General features: G+C 36.6%; 1 protein-coding gene across 3 annotated transcripts in view; it reads left to right on the top strand.

The window, feature by feature from the left end:
- CSMD3 (CUB and Sushi multiple domains 3) overlaps nucleotides 1-26,218 on the top strand; it is a 1,073,312-nt gene that overhangs the window by 653,097 nt on the left and 393,997 nt on the right. For all 3 annotated transcript variants that reach the window (XM_036263876.1, XM_036263875.1, XM_036263874.1), the window contains 3 exons: nucleotides 9,229-9,367; nucleotides 14,221-14,408; nucleotides 22,874-23,062. In XM_036263876.1, coding sequence (XP_036119769.1) covers nucleotides 9,229-9,367; nucleotides 14,221-14,408; nucleotides 22,874-23,062 — 516 coding nt within the window. The remainder of the gene's footprint in view (nucleotides 1-9,228; nucleotides 9,368-14,220; nucleotides 14,409-22,873; nucleotides 23,063-26,218) is intronic.

The following is a 26,218-nucleotide window of genomic DNA, read 5'->3' as shown; positions in this document are numbered from 1 at the left end:
CCCCCTCAAAAAAAAATGGAGGTCCAGATACTCCCATTATGACTTATTAAGTGGGTTCTAACTGACTCGACTCTCTTAATCATAAACTCAGATTATCTGATTTATAATTTACATAAGCAGCAAAAGAAAAGTAGGAGAGATTGAGATCTATATTAGTATGTAAGTATGTATTTATCAGTAATTTTTGTAGTCAAAAGGTGTTCAGATGTTTATTTACCTCCCTATAGAAAGGAGGATGTTAGTCTCCTTTTTAGGCCAAGTTGAGGAGAAAGGCACTAAAAAAATCCTTCACAGATAATGGAGTTGCCTGTAAGAAAAAGGAACTAAAATCCACACATGGATATCTGATGATACAGTATACTTTCTGACCTTCTATGCCCATTGAGCAAGAGAAAGACAATTGGTGGAAGCTGACAGGTTAAAGAGAGGGAAAGCTGTCTAGTTTAAACCATATAGCAAGTCAATAATGTGAATTTTATATGCATCTATTTAATACCAAAGATGGCACCTGGGCTTGGCCCCCATGCGAAAGAGACCCAACAACCAAGACACCAGAGTCCTGCCAAGGGTGGGAACAGAGAGGTAACTGGAAAAGTTGGAGCTTCTTCTGTGTGAGAAAATTATCCAGTGAATGACCACCCCTCCCCACTCTTGGCTTTTCCAAAGAACTAATTTATTCTCATGGAGAACAACCATTTTCCATACGTGACAAATGGAAGGCATCAGGGACCAGTCATGGTTAGTGAAGGAAACAATAGCCCGGAAACTGTAAGGTCACAGTCTTCCTCCCCAAGTCCTAACATGCCACAGGAAAAGGACCCAGAAGACAAAGGAAGGGAACAAGATGAGAATAAGGAGCCAATGTCTTTCCTACTCCAAGTGCTGAAATGAATGGAGGATGAATCAGCAAATGCTAATCTCCCATCAACACCCATTTCTCCCTCCTTCGAGTCTCACAGGTCATGCTCAGAGAAGCACTTGGGTGGGTGGGTAGAAGGAATAAATGAAGAAGTGTAAATACACAAAGTAATGAGAATATTAGAGTATCTACCCAACTTTTTTTTTTTTTTTTAAGGAGAAGAATATTTGGCAAGGCATGTTTGAAGACAGTCATTAGGGTGAAAAAAAAGAAACTAATTTCTGTTTTTGTTCCACCGAGTTCAGAATGTTCCATAAAATGCTTACCCAAGCAAGAACTTCCTTGCCCTCAGCAGAAAGCTTTCTGTATAACTACAGTTTATGCCCCTGTCTACTCCCTAATGGGATATCTGAGAGAATTCCTTGAGTGACGAGGATGGGACTGAAATCCCTGGAGAACTGTTTGGAAGGAAGTCTGGGCTTGCATGCCTGCTGAACTATCTCTTTGAGGATAAGGGGTTTTCTATTAAATCTCAATTAGCCTCAAAGGAAAGAAAATGTTTCTCATTCACAGATACTGCATTCCCTTCAGAGGGAGTTCTTTGGAGGAGGTAGCAATTGAAGTAACAATCTGATGCACAGATCAGAATTTAGTTGTGGTTTTCACAGAGGAAATGTGTGTTGACACAGGTATACATATTTATACCTAAAAATAAACCCCTCTTTCAGTTACATATTTAGGTAGTATTAAATTCCAAGCCTCCTGGAAGACTATGATGGGGAAACTAATTTAGCAGCGATCTGCAGGGCTTTGCTCCTCATCTCTGTGGGGCTGGGGATGGGGCAGGGAGGAAGTTTCTGGAAACGGAAGGAAGTGCAGAGCTGTGAGTACTCCTCTGCAGTCCTCCACCTTTAATGCCTGGGTTTCTGGCTCCTTCTTTTTACCCTAAATACAGACCCAACTTGCTTCTCACGCTTTTCTTCGAAACATCATCCAGTATGCTGAGATTAGAGAGAGCTGGTTGGTGATTAATGACCAGACCTATAACCAAAAAAAAAAAAAAACAAGTTAAAAAAAAAAAGGAAAGAAACGCAACCGCCATTGTTTGATAATCCCCGATGTGGCATCTAGATTTTATCATGCACAGCTCCACAGAAAGGCTGTCTATTAGTCCAAATAATAAAAGGCTCACATTTAAAATTCACTTAAAGCAAAACCCTGGCAATCAGAACCCAGCTCTGCCAGTGCCCAACTCCCTTCTGGGCTCCTAAGTGCCACTTTTCAGAAGACAGAGCATCTCCTGCTGGGGAACACTGGAATTCCTTAGCATTTTCATCCAAGGCAGTTTTATCTGAATACAGCCCGGAGTACTTCCGACTCTTTCATAATAGGTCTTACAACACACTGGGTATTTTGATTTTGTCCATTCTACTTAAAATAACACAGAAATGAGTCAGCACTCCAACACAAATTGTTGATAACAGATTTTCTTCAGGCCTTAGAAAAGCAAAATTGCATTGAGTGAACTATGTCTACTTTATATTTATCACTTATGTTCTGTTTTTATTGCTAATAAAAATGGAGGGAGGATTAGGGGCAGTGATCTGTATTTCACTAACAGATCCAAGTCAACTGTCTACCCGGGGACCCGAGAGATTAGCCAGGAGAATCTTGGGGCTTATAGGACGGCCGTATCTTCTGAGATTATGTCAGTGTGGATTGTAAGACGACAGCAGTAAGATGACTGGAGTTACTGGGGTGAGGTGAGGGTCTTGTTAACAATACTGATTTCTGCCTCCAACTGTGCATAATATACTAGAAGTGCATTCTGGGAATCTGCATTTTAACAAGTTCCCTAGGTACCCACTAAGGTTTGAAGGTCTTTGAAGGCAATGACCTCTGCATAAAACCAAAATGCTCTCTCCTCAGCTTCAGAAACAAAGATCTGTTTGACTTTCCCACACATACGCCAGTATTTCCCACTTCCTGTCTTTGCTGTCTCCCTCCCCCTTTCTTATTTTTAATCTACTTAGCTCAAGCATGTGTTTCTATTGCATGTTAGCTATTCCTATCATGTAGAAATTGTGTCTCTTGAGGGCAGATAAAATGTCATATAGATTTTTTTTTTTAAATTTCAGCCCCCAGCTTAGTATCTTATCCATAGCAGAAACAAAATGTTTGTTGAATTAATGAATACATGGTATTAAGTGTCAACTGTAATTAAAATAAATAAATACATGAGTACTTAATTAATAATGGGTAAGCACTTAAAATGAATGATTAGAATCTCAGATTTATATTAAAAATCTTTAGGAAGAATACTCTGTACCCCTAGTCATCCATCTTCGTCTTCACTAAACCTAATTTAAAGAGAAGAAGATATGCTTAAATAAATGTCTCTCTTCAAAAATTAGTTAAATGCATCTATCATGGGCGTAGCTCCTAACTTAGAACTTCAAGATTTGAATCTGAACCTCACCTCTGCCACTCCCTAGATGTATGTTTCTCATCAAGTCCTCTGTTTCATGACTTTTTTCCTCATCTGCAAAACTGGCATAAGAAAGACACCAGAATTCATGTTTATGCTCAAATATTATTACAAGAATCAAATGAAGTAATGTCTCTAAAAGCATACTCTAAACCAGAAAGCATGATGACCCCTCAGTTGGTATAACAGAAATGGCTCGCTGTTCACCTTTGAGCTCTGTTACCGCATTCATTACATAGACTTGTAGGAGGGGACCAGCTAACCCACTAAGGGACTTCATTTTACAGCTTTCTTTGCAGCTAGGTATGTCCATGTGAGTAAGCAGAAGTAATACAAATAACTTCCAGGCCAAGGTCCATAAAAAGCAGGAAGAGCCGGTGCCCCATGCCCTGCCCCCTTTCCTGCCCGTTGAAATGGAAATGCGTGCAAGGCAGTCTGGGAAGTTGCCATTTGAAAATGGCTGAGGCTTTGCCATCCTGGGTCTTGAGGGACTACCAGGAAGAAGGCTATTCTGCCAGTAGTGTGGTTACAAGAATGTGCAAAGAAAATTTCACCAAAGTGAAACAGGCAAGGGAGAATATCCAAGACTATTGCCTTAGGGAAGAGAGATGGAATTCGTCTGCACTGAGGGAGGCTTTTTAAGTGCTGTGAGCTGGTGGGCAAGTGCTGGAGGAAGTTAGGTGAGGGATGTTGAGTCTTGAAGAAACCTGTCTAAAGTTTATACAAGCTAAAGACTATTTTGGTCAAATGAGAAATAGACATACCATAAAGCTACTAAAATCTAGGCACTTACTTATTTCACCAGCTAAAAGTATCCTGATTCAGACAGTTAGGAGAAAGGAAGACCCAACAAAAACAGCCCATCTGAACCTATGCCCCAGTTTAACAATAGAATGAGTATTGATCAATACCTACTTAATTTTATTAAAGTATTTTTCGAAGGGCAGCATCTTAAACCATCTATTCTTATTTTTTTCTTCTAAAAAGAATTCACATTTATCTTCTACCTACATGGAAGCTTTAACATTCATTTATATTGAAAATGACACCTGAATAGGTAAGAGATCCAGATTCTATTTTCCATTGTTTCTTGTGATATTCCACAGACCTTTCAGCCTCAGCACTGAATCATTATCTTTCTACATAAAACTTCCTGCTTTGTATTCCCCGCTATGGTGAACAGAATCACCATCCATCCTGTTGCACCTGCTAGGAGCCCAACAACCAGTTTAGACCTCATCTTGCTTGCTCATTGCATGCAATCAATAAATGCTTTTGAACCTCCCTCCTAAATATATCTCAAATTTGACCCTTCCTTATAACCACTGCATTTCAGAATCTGATTATGCCTTTCCCAGATAACCTAACTGATCTCATCAACTTCAGGTGCACTGCCCCTAGTCTATATTACTTTAGACTTCCATTGAAATGAAAACCATGTGTGTGCGTGTGTGTGTGTGTGTGTGTTCCTTGATCTATAATTTTTCAAATGACTAGGATTTACTTTGTTTTTCTTCAATATTTTTATTTAAGTATAGTTGGTATGCAATATTATTTAGTTACATTAGTTTCAGGTGTACAATATAGTGATTTGACATTTTATACCTTACTATGTGATGACCCCATTAATTTTAGTAATCATCTGTCACAGTGCAAACTTACCACAATACTATTGACTATATCCCCCTTCACCTTTTTTTCTATCCTCACCAGAGGACATTTTTCCATTTTTTTGTTCAGATAGAGTGGGAGGGAGAGAGAGAAACATTGACGTGAAAGGAACACAGCGAGTGGCCGCCTCCCGCATGACCCCAACCAGGGCCGGGGACAAACCACAACTGAGGTACATGCCCTTAGCGGAACCAAACCGGGGTCTCTCTGGACCATGGGCCAACACTCTACTCTTTTGCACATGTTTTCATTTACAATATCCTCTCTGTCTTTTCCTTCTCCCCAACTCTGACATCCTTGAAGACTCAAACAGAATTTCTTCCATGAAGCCTTAATTAATACCTTCTTTCATGTTCCTTATCCCATTAACTTATATTTTTATAGACTTTATTACATTATTACTTTTTATTTAATCTCTGTCTTTTGCATATGCATACTGTGAAGAAGAATATCTTAATAATATTGAAAGAAGTTTCTAACATCAAATTGGCTCTGTTCAAATCCCTACTAGCCCATATGCAAATTATTTAATTTATCCACACATCAATGTTCCTGTCTCTAGTAATAATACTCATATGTCTGGATTATTTAGAGCATTATATGAAATAATCCAAGGGACTTCTTACACAGTGGTGACCACATAGAAAACATTCAATATATGTTAGTTAGTAGAAGTAGTACAAGTGCCACACAGCCACATCCACAAATGTTTGTGGAATGACTGAAATATGAATGAATATACAATGAATGAATGAATGAATGAATGAATGAGACTTTAAAAACATCTGGTCACATTCTTGATCTTTCTGCTTTCTTATGTGTTAGAAGTTTCCCTTGTTCGGTCAGGGATAGTTACTATCTTTTACAGACATCTTTCTTAAACTGCAAGACCTTTATACCTGGAAGTACACAAGCTTATTTTAGATGTTAAATATATAAGCATTTTTTTTTTTAATCCTCACCAGAGGACATTTTTGCATTCATCTTTTAGATGGAGCAAGAGGGAGAGAAGGGGAAGAGAGAGAGAGAGAGACAGAAACATCGATGCGAAAGAGACACATTGACTGGCTGCCACCCACACGACCAACCTGGGCAGGAGACAAACTGCAACCGAGGTACGTGCCCTTAGCGGCAACTGAACCCGGGTCTCTCTGGACCGCAGGCCGACGCTCTAACCGCTGAGCCAAACCGGCCAGGGCTATATAAACATTTCTTAAATTTCAATAGCTACATACAGTATTTATTTTCAAGCATTTTGGAAAAAAATTAACTAGCACACAGAAGCTATGATTTCATAAATATTTTTGCTTAGGGCAAATCTAAAGAGGTCATTTAAGTTAAAATAAAGTGTATTTAAAGAAAAGTATTATTTATATAATATAAGCAGTACATGGATATGACAGAATTATAGGTTTGGGCAACTAACTTATTGCCTTTTTGTTTATATTGTTATTCATATTACAGTTAGGTTCCTCTTTACAAATTCATATCTTTGTTATCAATATTATTAGCTCGTTGCACCAAAGTGTTTTTGTTTGTTTTTGGTCTTGTGTTTTACACTGCTTTCTGCTTTGGGCAGATTTCTGCATCTGTGTTTTTCTTCTTCTCTTGAACGTTTTCTCTGCACTCGGCTTCTCCTCATTCTGTCCTGCGTTGTGTCCGCTCCATACTCTGCTGCTGTTGCCCCGTGGCGCCTCCATGTGTCATTTTCCTGCCACATGTCAGCTTGTTAGTGTGACTCCGAGGCTTTACCTGCTGGACCTGCACTGAGCGTCTCAGGCTTCACACCCTCCTGGGGGGTCAAGGACATTATCAAGAGTTTTTGTCAGAAACTCTGCACATTTCCAGGACCTTCTACTTTACTCTGTCTTCTAAAATACAGTAATTTAAATAACTATTATGCACATAATTTTATTTTTGAAATGCATAATAACCCTATAGGAAACCTAATTATAAGTCATTATAACAAAACAGAGTAAATAATCTTTATGAAAATGGTCTCCTTTAAAAGCTTTATAGGAAACAATTAAATTCTACTAAGGAAGAAAGTTTAGTTTTATATGAAAGTTTTTTTCCTCATACAAATAACAAATTATGGCAATTTTACATAGAAAAAAATGTTCAAGTAGACATTGTTTAGTAGTGCTTAATTTCCAGGTCAATTTGTAAATATTTTCTATTTTATCTGGGTTATGTCAAATTATTTGAAGAATGAAAGAGAGTAAAAAATGAGAGCAATAGGTTTTTCTAAATTCTGTAAGGTAAAACAGAAAGAAACAAAGAAAAACACAGGAGACAGAGTTTAAATGGAAAGATTTAAAGAAAATAAAAATGTAACATGGGAAGTCACTGAGAATGGTCTCCAATGTGTTGAAAAGCTGATATACACTTGATCTTTATGTCTTTCTGAGTAATTTTCATAATTCAAATATTCTTTACTCCATCGTTTCCTTTGTGTACTTCCTGAAGGTACACAGGCCAATGTAGCTGGGCAGCAGAGGGGAGGGGGGAAGTTCGGACTCCAGGCCAGACAGTAAGCAACTGCTAAATATCATGCAGGGCCTTTTGATCAACATAGAAAGAAGGCATTGAAGGTCACAGTCAGGTGTGTGGTTTGGAAGCATCACTTTGGATGGATGCATGGAACAGTCCGACATATCTCAGGGTAAGGGAGGACAGGAAGAGATAAACCAATGAACGTATATACTTACATGCATAGCCCATGGACACAGATAATAGTGTGGTGAAGGCAAGCAAGGTGGGGGTGGGGGCTGGGTGGAGGGGGCATTAGGGGGGTAAAATTGAGGACATCTGTAATACCATCAATAATAAAAAATATATTTTTAAAAAATCACTTTGGCTCTAGTGTGGAGGATAGCTAATGTGAATGAAGAGACCAGTTAGGATGGTCAGTTAGGAGGGTTTACTCATAGGTTAGATTATGGTGATTTTAACTGTTATGGCAGCTATATCCTGGCAGGTGTGGCTCAATGGATTGACCATCGTCCCATGGACTGAGAGGTTCTGGTTCCGTTTCTAGTCAGAGCACATGCCTGGGCTGTGGGCTTGATCCCCAGTAGGGGGTGTGCAGGAGGCAGCCAATCGATGGTTCTCTCTCACATCGATGATTCTCTCTCTCTCCCTTCCTTTCTCTCAGGAAAAAATAATAATAATAATATTATGGCAGCTATATATAGAGAAACAAGAGTGAGCTTTAGAATGGATTGGATAAGGGAATAAATGGAAGGATAGGGAAATATGAAAGATGATTACCTCTAGCTCTGCTGCTTATGCAGCTCCATGGATGGGAGTTTCACTTGCCAACATAGGAAATAATGGGAGAGGACCGGTTTGGGGGATTCGTTTTGTAAAACTGACTTCAAAGTACTTTGTGAAAAGTACTCTCAGACCTTGTGAACTGTAGCAAGTTGCTCTTCTCAGAAGTTGGTTTATTCCTCTCCAAAATGAGGTGTTTACACTAAAATACCTAATCAAGTAGTTACTGGAATTGCAGTTCTATGAGTGTAGTTTCAACTGTGTGTTGAAACGAAGAAGATTGAATACTTGGTAAGTTTTCAAATAACCTGGATGTTAAACGGAAAGGGATGATAATAACGTCTAGGAAAGGGAATGATATGATGAAAACTGTAATCTGAAGAACATTATTCTGATAGCTGAACTGAAGCAAGGGAGAAATTAGTGGATGGGGAGTCAGGAAAGATCAACCAATCAATGAAAGTCTAAAGAGTAGCAGGAACTCTGGAAAAGGAAAATTAAAGTTTTAGATAGTGTGTAGCATGAATTAGCAGTGTTTGAAAACATAAATCAGAAAATGAAAGAGAGAGTCTGGAGAAAATGAAAGAGAGAGAAACTAGCAACTTACTTTTTTTTCAAGCTTTGAAGTTGAAGAAGATGGAGACACAAGAACATATGAAAGGGATATTACTGGGGAAATTGAGATGATTAGTTTTTCTGACATGCTGAATGTGTAGCTATGGCATAGTTTAAAAAGTAATTAACTTTTTTTTTTTTAGGAAAGTAATCATTCAATAATAGAAGGACTGAATACACTTTTACTTTAAAAAATATTATGTAGTAGCTTTAATAAGTATGTACAGAGATTCATTTTGAAAATTATAGTTAGTACTAAGCATAATTTGTGCACCTTGTTCTGAAAGTTCTATTTTTGCTCTCTGATTTCATTTTCCAGCTCCTTGTGGTGGCCATTTCTCAGCTCCCAGTGGACTGATTCTCTCACCGGGATGGCCAGGTTACTATAAAGACTCTTTGAATTGTGAGTGGGTGATTGAAGCTGAACCTGGACACTCTATCAAAATTACATTCGAAAGGTCTCTGGAAATGTTTCTTTACCTTAAAAAATATTATCTGAAGGAATAGTTGACTTTCTCCATTTGATTTACCAAATCATTGTGTAATTTTACTGCAATAGTCCATCGCTGTGCCTTGAATGCTTCAGACGATCTGCTCCTTTTTAACCTTTCAGCCTGTTTTCAAGTTATTTTCTTATTTGTTTTATACTGTGTCAGTATTATTGAGATATGTAAGCTGGACCTTTTAGTTTTAAATATATATGCATACTGCTGAGTTAAGAACATGTGACCTTGAAATTAATGACTTTAGTTGTCCTGTGTTTTGAAGGGCCTGTGAATTCTGCTGTGCTAGGTTTCAAGAGGCAAAGGTGCTCGGACACATTGAAATCAATGCCTAGTTGCGGCCTGAGATAGTTACACTACCCGTGTGCCTACATTTAAAAGTCCTTCAGAAAAATGATTGTGTCCAATGAATGTGTGTTAATGATTGGTTAGTTGAGTTTTTTCTCCTAGGAAAATTAGTATTACTGATTTTAAATTAGTATTACAAATTATCTATATGGTGAAATATTATAATATCAATAATTAAAAACAATGAAGCTTCTGATCTGTGATTGGATCTCAATCAAGAAACCCCAATAGAAGTATCTATATAATTTCCCAATTATATTTTCAACCCCATCTTCAACCCCTTTATTTAAAAAAGAGAAAGTAAGCATTGCATTCACATGGTAAGCATATTAATATATAAATACAGTAGAATTATGCTCTGATGATTGAATTTGACAAATATTACACACACACACACACACACACACACACACACACACAAACCCATAAGAATCTTGGGTTGATGCTAGTTGAAGGGGATATTATTTAAATATCTAACTTTCTTTCTTCTTTCCCAAGACCCTTTAAGGATATAATATTTTGCTTCAGGGCTGTCTGCGTTCCACGTGATTTGTCAAAAAATGGTTCCTTAAAATAATTCACATCTTAAACAGCTGCAGCATTATTAGTAGTAGCTTAGTAGCAAAGCAAGTTAAAAAATAAATAAGAGTTATAATGGTTATCCATTAGGTTAGTGGCATCAAATAGTGACTTTGAAATCAAATAGATGAAACCATCTTTTACTTTCTTGTTTTGTGACCTTTTAACATCTTGGTGCTTCATCCTCCCCCTAAGATTGTTTTAAGAAAAAAATGATCTCTGAAGTACATAACAAAAATTATGTTCTTGAAAAACCTATTTCCTCCTGAATTCCAGCCAAGCTCTTGTAAGGATACTGTCAACTCTTTAATAGTCTCTCGCATTCTGAGAATTTTTTTTTTTTATAGAAATTGGTTCCAAATAATAAATTGTATTTATTACAGTTATGCCACTTGCTTTCTAGTACTCATGAATAAACTAAATTAATTTGGTTTAAAAATTAAATCTTAAATATCGAATAATATAATTAAGATGGTGGCATAGCTATTCTTTATTTTTTCCAATATGGTCTAGTATAGCAATTGGTTAGAGTTAATCTACAGAAAAAAAAAAAAATTACAAATATAGTAGTCATTAGTTAGCTTCTGGAGATTGTCTCAAGTAGCTTAAGTCAATGAAATCTTCAGAAATATAATTTTGCATTAAATAAAAAACAGAATAACAATGATGTCAATGAACATATGTGGTGTTTTTAGTGTTTATCTCTTTCTAACATAGCCAAACACAGTGAACAACTCTTACCTTGAGATTTGCAGAGAAATGTTTGCTTTGTGTCTCCCCACAGGTTTTAAATTTTCTCAATATATGGTAGCTCCTTACTAAACTCATCCTAAGAATGCTTCTTTTCTGTTCCTTTTTATTCCTTTACCTGTCCTCAACTACCTGACCACAAGCCATCCATGTCAGTCTACCAAAGAGCAATTTTTTTTAATCAATGAGGACTATCACAATTTAATCAGAACACGTTTGAATTAACACCAAGAATGTTTTTAAGAGTAAAATTAGATCGAACTTCTTTTTTAACACCATCTAATGGTTTTAAAGTTATTTATGATAAATAATAAATTTGTCAATGTCATAAACAAATGAACATTAGATGGAGGCAATTCATGAGAAATTGATAGACAATTTCTATCAATTGTTCTAAATGAAATTCAACTTGTTGTAAAACTCTATTCCATTTTCTTTTAGTGTAATGTATGTTTATAGTTTCTTAGGGCAAATTTGTGATGATTTTCTATATAAAGATTATCTTCTACAGAACAATGTTCTCTATATCACCAGTGAATTGCCCTATTCTATTAAGAATTAAGTCCCTTCATGTTTCAGTTCAAAGTAATCCCTGACTCTTCTGTGCATTTTAATTTAGTTATTATCAGCTGACTAGCTATCAAAGTGAAACTCCAATTTCAATACTACAATAGATGGACTACAAAACAACCAAGTATGGATTCACAAAGCACAGTTGCTGGATTGTACATTCTTATACAAATGCTTGTGTTCCTATACATTTCCTGTTCTAGAGTATATTATTGGAAGTTACTTCAGACAAATACAATTTTTCCAGGTTACAAAATGAAAAGTAAGATAGACTTATAAAATCCATTCATTTTACTAAGTGCGTTGCTTAACTGAATGTAACAGGGGTACATATTGAAAGGTATTTTGATTGTACTTCTTCAATAGCATTAAATTGCACACTTAAATTTGACTACTTACATGCCATGTTCATAATCATATAAGGGATTTTATAATGAAATAAAGTTTCTAATTTTTATATTTTCCATTCAGTTTGTTTTGACCAGGTTCTGAGTTTTATTTATCTACTTTTTGCTTTTGGCAGAATAATGTAGTTTACATTTATAGTGCTGAAAAGACTGGTAGGAATGACATTAAAAGTGATGATCTGAAAATAATTGGAGGTTTTAACTCAAAATTATTTTCTAAAGTAGACTAAAGAAAACTAGGTATTGAAAATGTAGCAGGAGATACATTTTAAAAGGATGAAAATGGGTGCTTAAAACTGCTGTGTCCAAGTTATTGCGTGCTTTTTCATCAAGTTGGCAACAACCCTAGAGAAAAGAAAGATAAGTTTGTCATTAAAATACATTGATTTACTCATTTATATTTATCCAATAACTATTCATTGCATCACTGCTACATGCAAAGCATTGACAAAACCAGCAGCGTCTGACCTCATGAAATGTACAGACTCTTAAAGGAGACAGTTATTAAACAAGCAAACATAACTGTGATTAATGTCACAAAAGGCACGGTACATTGTAGCAATATAGTAAGCGAAATAACCTACACTGCCAGGTCACCGAAAGACTTCCTGAGGGTATAGTTAAGCTGAATGAGTACTGTAAGATCTGTAGGAAAACCTTGGTGATAGTAGGAAAAGAATTTCCTGGGCTGCAGGATCACTGTGGGCAAGTAAGTAGATCCTCAGTTTTCCATGATTCCAGATGACGTTTTTCCACAGCTAAGATTTCTGATCTAGATTTCGAATATGGTGTGATCTTGAAGTGCAAGGAAGGAATGCAAAATGCTACTTTATTATTAGGTTACGCATAATAAAAGAAGCTCTGTATTGATTATAAAATACTTGTATCTTTTTCAAAATTTGAAAATGATAAGAGCAACAACAATCAAAATTCTAAAAATAGAACCAACCAGCATAGCTTAATGGTTAGGAACAGAGATACTTGGGTTTAAGGCCTGGCTCTGTCTTCTAAGAAAATACAGGCCTGCCCTGTCTGGTTTGGCTCAGCAGTTGGAGCATCGGCCTGCGGACCAAAGAGTCTTGGGTTTGATTCTAGTCAAGGATACATACCTCAGTTGTGGTTCGGTCCTGGGCCCTGGTTGGGGTCGTGCAGGAGGCGATCAATCAATGTCTCTCTTTCTCTCTCTCTCGCTCTCCTTCTCTCTCTCTCCCTCCCACTCTATCTAAAAATCACTGAAACATATCCTCGTGTGAGGATTTAAAAAAAAAAAGAAAGAAAGAAAGAAAATTCAGGCCAGAGTTTACTTACCTGCAAAGTGAGTATAATAATAGTAACTAATTTAAAGGGTTTGGGGGAGGATTAGAAGAACTAATATAGATGAAGTATTCAGCAGAGCTTCAGGCTCTTATTGAACATCAACTACATCATTGTTATTACCTACTTATAGTTACAACCATTGTTTTGAAATCAAAACTATACAAAAAAATTAATGTCCAAAATATTTGTCAAGTGAAACCACTATTTAAAGCAAAGGTCAGATTTGAAATATATATGCAATTAAGACGAAAATCTGAATCATATTGTTTTTCATAGAAATGAGGAAGACAAAAGAAAGGTGATTCCCAAAAAATGCCTGATTAGTGAAAAGGCCATTTATTTACTGAGAACAATCCATAAATTTGAAAGAATTCTTACTTGTAAGCAACAAATATATACATATATCTTTTTTTTAAATCTTCACCTGAGGATATTTTTCCATTTATCATCAGATAGAGTGGGAGGGAGGGAGAGAGAGAGAAACATCAACGTAAGAGAGACACATCTATTGGCTGCCTCCCACACGACCTGACCAGGGCCAGGGGCGAACCACAATCAAGGTACATGCCCTTGACCAGAATCGAACCTGTGACTTATTGGTCTAACTGCTGAGCCAAACCGGCCAGGGCTATACACATATCTTTTTAATGATAATTTTCCCTAGGAAAAAGAGCTTATAACTTTGGTATTTGTAAATGATGGGGGTCTTAAGTAATATATATGAGATAAGTTAAATAAATTATTAAAATGGTAAACAATGTAAATAGCAATCTAAGGTATTATTTTCTTATACAGTGTTATGCTAATACATATACTCCACGTGTCTCTTAATCTTAGATTTCAGACTGAACTAAATTATGATGTTCTGGAAGTTCATGATGGACCCAATCTTCTGTCACCCTTGCTTGGATCTTACAATGGCACACAAGTGCCCCAGTTTCTATTTAGTAGCAGTAATTTTATATACCTTCTGTTTACAACAGACAACAGCCGTTCTAATAATGGTTTCAAGATTCATTATGAAAGTAAGTATTGCCGAAGTGTTTTTTGATTTTCCTATTCTGTTTTCCCTGCATTTGGTTTTACCATTGTATTACTTAGAGAACTAGATTTATTTTTTAAAAATCCGAGTTCTTCTTAACCTATGAGAATGCTAATAGTGTATGAGTTGTATATTTTAATAAATGCTACAATAAATTTTTCAATAATATCTAATATAGTTATGAAAAGAAATACTAAGGACATGTCAGAACTATCAATGAGCAATTTTTTAAAAATGATCTCATGTACTAGTTTTTATAGTCTGAAAAGCTAACAATAGGCAGTAAATGTCAGTCTAAGATGTGTAAGAACATTGGAAATTTATTTTAGCATTGATTTCATAAATTCAATTATTCTTTTTTTAATCCTCCCCCGAGGACCTTTTTCCATTTATCTTCAGAGAGAGCAGGAGGGAGGGTGGGAGGAGAGAGAGAAACATTGATGTGAGATAGTCATATAGAGTGGTTGCCTCCCACACAACCCCACCTGGGGCTGGGGATGAACCGCAACCAAGGCAGGTGCCCTTGGCAGGAGCCAAAACCTGAATGGACTCTTTGGTTTGCCGACCAACACTCTAACCACTGAGCCAAACCAGCCAGGGCTCAATTTTTCTTTTATATTTTACTCACACTAATTGCACACATTTTTTTTTTTCATTTAAAATATTCAATTTTATTATTTGTTTAAAATACTGAAAATTACATTAACATTGAAAAGTGATATATATGCATATATTTAAATATGACTACTATAACTGGTCAAGGCTATATATTAAAATTGGATTAAGCTGTAATTTACAGCGTTCAAATCAGCACATAATAATCCCATTTAAAAGGTTATACTTTTGTTCAAAAAGCCTGAAATAAGTCTTCTATTTTAAAACATTTTTATACTAGTATATACATAGAAACAAGTCTTTGTTTTATTTTTAAACATCCGACATATTTATACATATGTGGCTGTATTGCATATGATAGATGGGTGTGTACATGCATATAAACTTATATGTGTACACATTTTTATCTGGGAATACATTGCTACACATCTGCACAAAAACCAGTTTTGGTGAAAGGATCTAACAGCACATTTAAGAGGGTAACTGCAAAATATTTTATATGAAGGGCAGATAGATATTATATCACTTCTTATATTCACGTCTCCTATGCTACTTTTCCTCTCAAGAAAAGATTTCTGCATTTGATATTTATAACTTTATATTTCATGTTGGGTGTCTCCAGTAGATCTGGGCAATGGGCTAATGAGTCTTTTAAAACCACTATATATATATATATATGTATATATATATATATATATTGCTTTTTTCTTTTTAATCTTTTTATCCACCGTATGGTTTAATTAGATTAACTTTATTTTATTTAGAGCTTCATGCCATGGAAGTGTATTTCCTAAACATTCTAAAATGCACCAAAAGAATTAACACATACTTGGAAATTCAATGGACTATAAGGGGCCTCAACTGAGATCTTTAGTTGAACATGTATTTGTTAAAACCAAATTAGGTCCTGGCCAGTTTGGCTCAGCGGTGTAGGTTCAGCCTGCGGTCCGGAGAGACCTGGGTTCGGTTCCTGCTAAGGGCGCGTACCTCAGTTGCAGTTTGTCCCCAGCCCTATTTGGGTCGTGTTGGTGGCAGCCACTCTATGTGTCCCTTTCATGTCGATGTTCCTCTCTTTCTCTCTCCCACTCTATCTGAACAAAATATGGAAAAATGTCTTCTTGTGAGGATTAAAACAAACAACAACAACAAAAAACAAATTAAAGTAGCATCTGAGTTAATTAATTTCAAAGCTAATTCTTACTGGCAATTAATTTTATCAATATGCTACAAATAGGCAGACACCTTTTCTTTTAGTTTATTGTTATATCCTATGCTTAATGAATCACATTTAATCCCACTTCAACCGAGGTCTGTGGTCTATATCATGTGTCGGACACAGGACTATTTTAAAGGTTTCATAAAACCACACATGCAATGTTGTTATAACAGCTAACTTGCAACAAGTGGCCAATAAATACTAGCTATTATGTTTATCCTATAAAAACTAATCAGATGAAAAACAAAAAGGGGAAGTCAAGTTTTAATTTATTTCTTTCCTATAAAAGAAGACATTTTTCACGATGCTTGTTAAAGACAGTAAAGCAGACTTTTACTACAATAAGGTTTTGTATCAGGGAAGAGAGATTGAGCTCAACTCTGACTACAAGTGGGAATTAATAGCCAAGGAGCAGAATGGTAATCAGGGAGTGGAAAATTACTTCCAAGGGGCATCAGAGGTAGGGGCTTTCTGAGTTAACCCAGTAGATAGGATTTTTGTTGAAGATAGGCCATGGTTATAAGATATTGAGGGTGAGAGAGGAGGGATTTGATTGGCTATCAAGGGAGGAAGATTTTCAATAATCTGGCCCAACAGGATTTTTGCTAACACTGGACTAAATGGGCCATGGAAAAGTCCAGGGGTGATGGCTTGTGAAAAGGAGGGTTCAGAGGAGCCCACCAAAGTTTGATCAAGTCAGGGCCCGTTACACTCAGCGAGCTTGTCACCTGTAGGCCCTGGGTGACATAGTTCAACTTACTACTGAGGGCAGTGCCTAGAAAGGCAGGGTGGGGGACGACAGTGAAGAGAAGTTGATGAGAGACACTGGATATTGGTTTTGGTCAAATTTGCCAGGAGACAATAACTTTCTATTTACATTAGTTTATTAGAAATAACTTTTTTTCTCCTCTTTATTGTATTTAGTCTTGTGGTTTACTTACTATTGTGAAATAATATCTAACTTTTAGGAACACTTTCTTAGAAGGCAAACGAACACAAACCTTTTTCTGTTATCACATTATTAATAAGTGTTCCACATGGAAGGTAACCAAACTACCTTTTTTTTAATAATTTTTCTTTATTGAGTTTTAGAGAGAGAAGAGGTGAGAGGGAGAGAAAAAGAGAAACATTAATGAGAGAGAACACTGATTGGCCACCTCCTGCATGTCTCCTGCATGGGAATTGGGCTCACAACCTGGGCATTTGCCCTGACCTGAGAGTTGAACTGGCAACCTCTTGGTGCATGGGTCGACGCCCAACCAATGAGCCACACCGGCTGGGCCCAAACTATCTTTTTTAAATGAACCATTCACAAACCTCAAAATCAAGCGAGTAAAACATTAATTATTACACTAATTAAAACTTTAAAAATATATTTGTATTTGGTGAAGTTCTACTTAAAAATTTTTTTTTAAATCCTCACCCTAAGATACTTTTTCATTTATCTTCAGATAGAGTGGGAGGGAGTGAGGGAGAGAGATAAAGAGAGAGAGAGAGAGAGAGAGAGAGAGAGAGATGTGCAAGTGACACATTGAATGGTTGCCTCCTGTAGGACTTTGACCAGAGCTGGGGACCGAACCGCAACTGAGAAACGTGCCTTTGATTGGAATGGAACTCATGACCCTTCAGTTCGTGGGCCAACGCTCCAACTATTAAGCCAAACTGGCCAGGGCTACTTTTTAAATTAAATTTACTTAAAAGAGAAAACTGGACAACAGGCCAAAATTCGATGGGAAAGATTTATTGCAATGCTGTAGTGCTTGCATTCCAGACTTCCATTTTATCCCCTTTCTAGGGGCACTTTTACCCCACTCAAAACAGAGATCGCAAAAACTATACCAACAGGATAAACTCATTTATAGTTCTCAAAACACATTTAACAATAATAACAAAATAGAACAGACTTTAGGAACACAACCCATTTTTTGTTTGTTTGTTTCTATACAGTCTCTCCCTTGCCCCCAAGGAGAAATCACTTTTGTTTATTATGTTGCATTTCTTGAAATATAAATACAATTAAGCTTTTTGGTGATCTAAATATTATATAAAACAATACATTAATAAATGGGTACGAAACAAATTCACAGATACAGAGATTCATCTCGGAAGACATATTTTTCATATGCATGAATAGATATTGTTCTCTTTTTCCAACTGTGGAAAATAGTAGACATCTAAAAGAATGTGCAATTTAAATAGCAGTTGTTATATTTAAAGTCAGTTGGAGCACAGCCAGCGTGGCTCAGTGGATTGAGCATCTTCTCATGGATTGAGATGTCCCAGGTCAATTCCCAGTCAGGACACCTGCCCAGGTTTTGGGATAGATCCCTGCTTGAGGGGGTGAGCAGAAGGCCTCTGATAGATGTTTCCATCTCACATCAAAGTTTCTATCTCTCCCTAAAACATATTTAAGAAAGAAAGAAATAAAAGTAAAGTCAATTAGAGGAAGTAGATAAACCAAACTTAAAATGGTTAAATATTTTTATTACATATGTTAAAGTAAGAAAGGTCCAAACCTGTAAAGAATTCTTTTTATCTTAACCGGGGGCATTTTTCCATTTATCTTTAGACAGATTAGGAGGGAGGGAGGGAGAGAGAAACATGATGCTGGAGAGATACATCGACTGGTTGCCTCCCTCATGACCCCGACCAGGGCCGGGGACAAACTGCAACTGAGGTATGTGCCCCTTGGCTGGAATTGAACCCGGGTTTCATTGGTTCATGGGCTGACGCTCTAACTGCTGAGCCAAACCAGCCAGGGCAAGAATTTGTATAGATTTATTTGAGTCAAAACTGATGATAGTTGCCAGGAAATAAGATCTGAAATGCTTCAGAGAATGACAGTTTGCAACTTCTTCTATGCATTTAGATAAGGAGGAAACATAAGGAAGATTACATGAAGGTGGGAGAAGCAGGTGGGGATTGGATTACAGGATAGCTAACAAGATTGCATGCTCTCTTGAAGTTGGTAATGCTTATTTCAAAGGTGTGTTAACAGCCTGGCTGGTGTGGCTCAGTGGTTTCCTATAGACCCATGCACCAGGAGGTCATCCGTTCGATTCCTGGTCAGGGCTCATGCCCAGGTTGTGGGCCCAATTCTCAGTAGCGGGCATGCAGGAGGCAGCCAATCTATGTTCTGTCTCATCAATGTCTCTATATCTCTCTTTTATGAATTTTATATCTAAAATTCATTAAAGAAAAAGTAAATTTTAAAATAAGATGTGCTAACCTATTATGAAAACAATGGACAGTGATTCTTTAAGGCAAAAATAAACATTTCACTAAAAGAGTCACATGCCTGCTGCCTGCCCTGACCAGTGTTGCTCAGTGGTTGGAACATAGGTCCTTCTGAAGGCTGGCTGATTTGATTCCTGGTCAAGAGCATGTATCTGGGTTGTAGGTTCAATCCTCAGCCATGGTTGTGGCACATGTTGGGGACAATCAATCCATGTGTCTCTCTCACATCAATGTTTCTCTCTCTCTCTCTTCCCCTCCCTCCCTCCCTCTCTTCTACTCTCTCTAAAAAGTCAATGGATAAATATCCTTACTCATTGAATGAGGATTAACAACAACAAAATAAATAAATAAATATAAAACATGTAATTAAAATTTTTAAAGAAGAATCATATGCCTGGAGTGTGAGTATTCACCACGACCTGCCCAGATAGAAACTTATGAACAGATCTGCCTGTGAGGTTACTTTCTATAACACCCCTTTTTCATCCACAAATACAATAACCAAATAAGCAGAAAATCTATATTGAAATTTTACTTTTGTGAAAATAAGTTCTATAATATAAAATAAATGAGAAAACATTAATGTAATTTTATTAATATAACATGAATGTCTGAAAATTTTGTACATTCCAAAATTTAAGAATCCTCTAAATCTGCTTAACAATAATATTGTAACTTGAATGATTATTTGCCAGTAAATTATACAATGGGTTTGTCATCATCTTTCTGAATTTCTAACTTTCACAGCATGGCCATTGCCTCAACTTATCTGCCTGTTAGTCAACTATGAAATATTTCTCTATTCTGTGACTTCTGGATATGTACAGTGCAGTAGAAAACATAAGTGAAACGTGTCATTTTCTCTCATCTGTCAGCTGGAAATACCAGAAGGACAAATCAAAGAATTAACCTCATACTAGTCATTGACCTCTACTCTAAGTAATCTCAAATTTATTGCTATGGCCAGTTTGGTTTAGTTTTTAGAGCATTGACCTGAGAACCAAAGGGTCACAGGTTCAATTCTTGTGAAGGGCATGTACCTGAGTTGTAGGTTTGATCCCCAACCCTGGTCAGGGTCATGCTGGAGGTAATCAATTGATGTCTCTCTCTCTCTTTCTTTCTCTCTCTATCTCTTCCTCTATCCTTCCCTCCCTCCCTTCCACTCTCTCTAAAAAATCAATGGAAAAATATCCTCAGGTGAGGATTAACAACAACAAAAATCACTTTTCATTAATTAAATTTGCTGAATCTTGGTCTTTTCATAATTTACATTTTGTGTGACCCCTTCAAAACCATTTCCTGATTTCTTAAGATATCACTAAAATATGAGTTCTGAGTAAAGGGAGTTGTAAGTGCACTGGAGCATCAGAAGATCAAGACTTCAAGGAGAGAGGATCTGAGCTTGTCTATTGAAGATCGAGATGATTGTGTAAACTAAGGGGAAAATTGAGGGTGAGATATAAATAATAAAACTAATGAGACTTACCTGACTGAAAATGGAGAATGACTTAGGGAAGATAATGGAAATTAAAAGAGTGTGTCCTTGCCCTGCCGGTGTGGCTCAGTGGTTGAGTGTGCACCCATGCACCAAGAGGTCACTGGTTTCATTCCTGGTTGGAGCACAAGCTTGGGTTACAGCCTCAAGCCCCAGTAGGGGCGCACAGAAGGCAGCTGATCAATGTTTCTCTTCTCTCTCTCTCCCTTTCTTTCTCTCTAAAAATCAATAAAAACATTTAAAATATATATTAAAAGAAAAAATAGTGAATCCATAGTAGGAGTCTTAAATTTAAGGGTGTTGACTTTGAACTTGGTTCCAAAGCAATGAAATAACAGGTTTTAGAGATGTTTATGTCCAAAATTGTCTATAAAATAGATTGGAGATGAAAGACACTGAAATAAAGGTCAGAGACAATTGTTTAGGTTACAGACTTGAAATGATGAAGGCCTTGGGTGGGGTAAAGAATAAATGACATCATGCTTTTCAATGAGCGTAGATTTCAGACACATTTTGTGGAGAAAAAAGTTCTGAGAGGGATTCAAGATGAATGAGGATTTCAAAGCCTTGGGTGCCTAGAAGAATAATGGTCCCATTTAGAAGAGGAACACAAAAGGTCAAAGTAATTGTGTTGAACATCAATTTTTCTGACACATTTTAGTTTCTCATTAAAAACAACAGCATTTAAATGAAATAAATATGGTTGATAAATATAATTAAAATGTACAATTTACCTCTTTCAAATTGAATGTATTTTTAAAAATATTTTGTTAGGCTTCAGTTTAAAATTGGGTAGTTAATAAAATTGGGTAGTTAATTAATACTTTCTCATGTGGATGGGATTTAATATGATATATAATTTTTTAGATGCTAATTATTATTTTGGGGAATATGAAATCAGTAGTTATTCATTGTCTAAATCTCCCCTTTTAGGAACAGTAAGATAATTATTTATTTTACCTTAAGCCTCAGTTCTTGACTGGGGGCATTTGTGCACCCCGGGGACGTCTGGCAATGTCTGGAGACATCTTTGCCTGACTTGACTGCAGGAGTGTACTGGCAGTTAGCAGGTCTAGCCAGGGATGCTGCTAAACATTCTACAAGAGCAGTGCAGCTCCACCGCAGAGAATTACTCAGCTGAAAAAGTCAAGAGTGCCAAGGTTGGGAGACCATGTCTTATAAGGGGAAAGGCATAGTCACGATGTGGTCTCAGCCGGCATGGGAACTCTCAAGGAAGACTGTCATCAGGAGACACCGAAGTACAGGTTACTGAAAGTCCCATCAGGCATCCACCAGAGCAGTGCACTGTGTTACGTAGAGATATTGGTTTCATACTTTCATCTATGGCAAAATGCCTCGACTCTTCTCTTTCTATATATTTTCAATCAAAATGATAAACTTCCAATTTAAAAGTTGATTAAAAATTTTAAAACACATTATAAACATTAACTGTAATATGGGTTATGGTCAAGGGCTCCAGAGTCAGAGTCACCTAACAATTAAAAAAGATTTTCATGACAAAACTAATTTCATAGGATTCTTTTAACTAAATGAGGCAAATTTAGTCAAATGTTTAGTGTTGTTGCTGGAATACAATAAGCTCAAGAAACACCAATTAATATGATTACATACATATAATTTATAATAATGCAAAGTTTGATAATTATATATTTTTAGAGTTTTTATATAACTAAATGACCTGAATTTGGTCTTTGTGGGGATGTCAAAGACAATGTCAAAAAAAAATTGTTAAATAAATAGTTGGTTTTAAGATAAAGTCATGAGCACATTAATTTATTAGTGAAAATTGTCATTCACATTGTTTGATGATAGAAATTAACTTCAGCAAATCTTATTCCTATCAAGATTACTCTTTGTTTCCCAGGTGTAACAGTGAACACCTATTCCTGCCTGGACCCTGGTATACCTGTACATGGCCGTCGCTATGGTCATGATTTCTCCATCGGCTCTACTGTTTCATTTAGCTGTGACCCAGGATACAGGCTAAGCCACGAAGAGCCCCTTCTCTGCGAGAAAAACCACTGGTGGAGTCATCCACTTCCAACCTGTGATGGTAAGAATTTATTCAGTATGCAAAATAAACTAATTTAGAAACAAAATAAATAAACCAACCAACCAACCAACCAACCAACCAACCAACCAATGTAGTCTTTATAAAAGGTGAGACTTGACATGGCTATAAATATTTTGTATCTTTAAATGAAATCTTGAAGTTTGGCAATTTTATGTTAGCAAACCAATAATAAAGAATATTGGTAATCAGCCAAATCTACCCCAGGCATAATGATACTATATACATTTTCTAAATGTGCTGAGAGAAAAATACATTTAAAATTGTAAGTGCACATTATGTGCTGTGACCATTTGACAGAAGAGCACTGACAATGTCGAATAGGTATCAGATGCAAGAACTGATGGAGTAGAGCCTGTACCCCCTGCCTTGGAAGACAACATGTACCAGTTCAAATGCTCCCTAGCTACCCAGCACAATGGCAGTGTACCCAGACTGCCCTGTGGTGGCAAGTTGCTGGTCATGATGAATAGTATACTAGTGGCCTTATTAGTTTTTTGTCTCCATGGAGAATAAGTCAGAAATGCTTCATTTTTCAGAAAAGACAGTGGAAGCGACTGCTTCCTTAAGATTAGGAAGTGCTTTCATACATGCTTTATTAAAAATCACGCAATGTAAACTCTCTGCACTGTTTAGTTCTGGGCTTTAATTTTTATTTATAACACTATTTCCAGTGTCTATACTTATTTTTTTTCCAAGCGGAAGATCACATTGTTCATTTTATGATTAAATTTTCAAGTACTGTTGGTGCCATCATTTTTTAGTAACAGCTTTAGTCCAATTTATTTTTATAATGAGGTTTGAAAAAAATCATCAGCACATCTTTGCTGTATTTGGTACATTGTAATTTATAATAGTCAGTATTTTTGTGATCATAAGTGACAGAAACCCAATTTTAATTGATTTTAAAGCATAAAAGCAGAATTTGTTGTTCAACTACTCAGATCTTAGAAAAGATAAAGGTGGTGTACTTCTTGTAACTAATTATAATCATGAATTCAAACCTTCTCAAGGATCTCTCCATTTTCCTAGGCTTTTTTTTTTTTTTTTGTATATTCACATTTTTTTTTTTCTTTTTATTGAATTTACTGTGGTGATACTGGTTAACAAAATTATACAGGTTTCAGGTGCACAATCCTATAGCACATCATCTGTATACTATATCGTGTGTTCACCACCCCACATCAAGTCTCTGTCCATCACCATAATTTGTTACAACTGCAACTAGGCTTTTTCCATCCTGGAGATTGGCAGTGGAGAATAAACTCTCAGGAAGATGGAAATGTACAGCTTCATATTATCAGAATCAGAGAAGAGTGAGAGTTTTTTCTTGTTCTTCCAATTAGAAAAATCCTAGGAAATGTTTCTGATCCATCCATACCTGGACCAGTTACTATAGTAAGGGAGAAGCATCAACTGGTTGGACTTGTCCAAGTCACATGTCCATCCATCCCTGTATTTCAGACAAATGATAGAGGTCTAAAGATACTATATTTGCCAGGCCCTGGTAAAGTCATATGGTTGGCATGAGTAAATTCACCAAGATAGAAAGGTATGCAGGCAATATTATTAGAAGAACCAGAAGGATAAAAATAATGCCTAAGTGTGTCAACATGCTTAAACTTTATTAATAATAAAAGTGAGTATATGTAATATTCCCAGGAGCAAAATAGACCCTCATCATCTCTTGTCATTATGACTACAATTCCATATTAAATTTGGTGTCCAACGTTTCCACTCCAACCTCCATCCTTCATACTGAAGTTATTTCACGTTATACCTCATGCCAAACATACTTGATGGGTTTATGTTGCCTAAGGATAAAAGTTCAAATTACTAATCATGGAACTCTGATCTTTAACCATGTAGACTTCATCCTTTCTGGTTCTGTCTTTTTTTTTCTTTCTCACTTTCTTATATGTTATCTTTTTTTGACAGGTGAGACCAGATCACTTTAAACCTCTACCTTGATCCGTCCTCTTCTTTTGTATTCCCACTTCATTCTGAAAATAACTGGACAAGGACTGGTGTGTGTGTGTGTGTGTGTGTGTGTGTGTGTGTGTGTGAATGTCTTAGCTTTGTATAAAGCAGAGACTTAATTTTCCAGTGATTTGAACTGAATTCAACCATCTGATCACCCAGTACCCTGATTTGATTAGGCCTTTCCTCCATTCTAAATTTTTTTTTCCCCTCAGAGGCAACTAATCTAAATTTCCTTGGCTAAAGGGAGGAAAAGTGAATAAGCAGGATTTCTTTCCCTAATTCAAAAATGTAACTTCAGTTGGCCTAGATACTTAAGGTACAGCATGTTTCACTCTTACACACACCAGCTCTTTGTGGTGTCTTCACAACTCATAATGAACTGATTTATAAAACAAAGCCGATGAGGGTTGATGATAATAATAATGACTGGTACGTTTTATTGAGGGTTTACCTTGTGCTGGTACTGCCACTGGTGCTTTACATATAGTAACACATTTTATCTTTAAAATAACTTTATGAAGGAGATACTCTTTTGGTCACACTTATGTTACCAGTTCGAGGTTCATCTCCCCAACAAAGGTCAATATTCAAAACATCAGAACATCAAATTTAGAGTAGGGAAAGGTTTATTGATCAAGAAGGTTCCAGCTTGAAAAGATTGCAGGCCTTAGGACTTGCTCAAATCTATCTTAACAGAGCCCAGATTTCAGGTCTCTTTTATGTCCAGGGAAGGGAGAATGGGTGGAGTAAGAGATGTGTGACAACTTCTGACATCTCGACTCCAAAAAGGATCCAAGGAAGAGCATGACACCTCTAAATCTCTTTATTCCCTGCCTTCAGTTCACTGACCCCTGCTTATCTCAGTAAGATCTTGTGGCTCCTGCAAATCTTTGATAGATAGTCATTATTGTGTACATATTTTCCCATCTCTTTGGGAGAGGCACCTCTTGACAAGAGGCTGTTCTCCCAAACACTCAAGCTGCAAGGAGAATTTCTCTAGTAATTAGCATGTGTGTAGTGGGAGCTATTTGCCTGAAGACCCTGGGGAAAATGCAAGCTAGAATTAACTTACACTTAGAGCTGAGAAAACTGAGGCAAATGAAGACTCGGTACCTTGCCCAGTGTCAGTACACCCATGATTCATAGCCAGGATTC

Source organism: Molossus molossus, unplaced genomic scaffold (assembly GCF_014108415.1).
Source record: "Molossus molossus isolate mMolMol1 unplaced genomic scaffold, mMolMol1.p scaffold_m16_p_16, whole genome shotgun sequence".
Classification (NCBI taxonomy): Eukaryota; Metazoa; Chordata; class Mammalia; order Chiroptera; family Molossidae; genus Molossus; species Molossus molossus.
The sequence above is the reverse complement of the archived record's forward strand: the minus strand, read 5'-3'. Positions and strand labels throughout refer to the sequence as shown.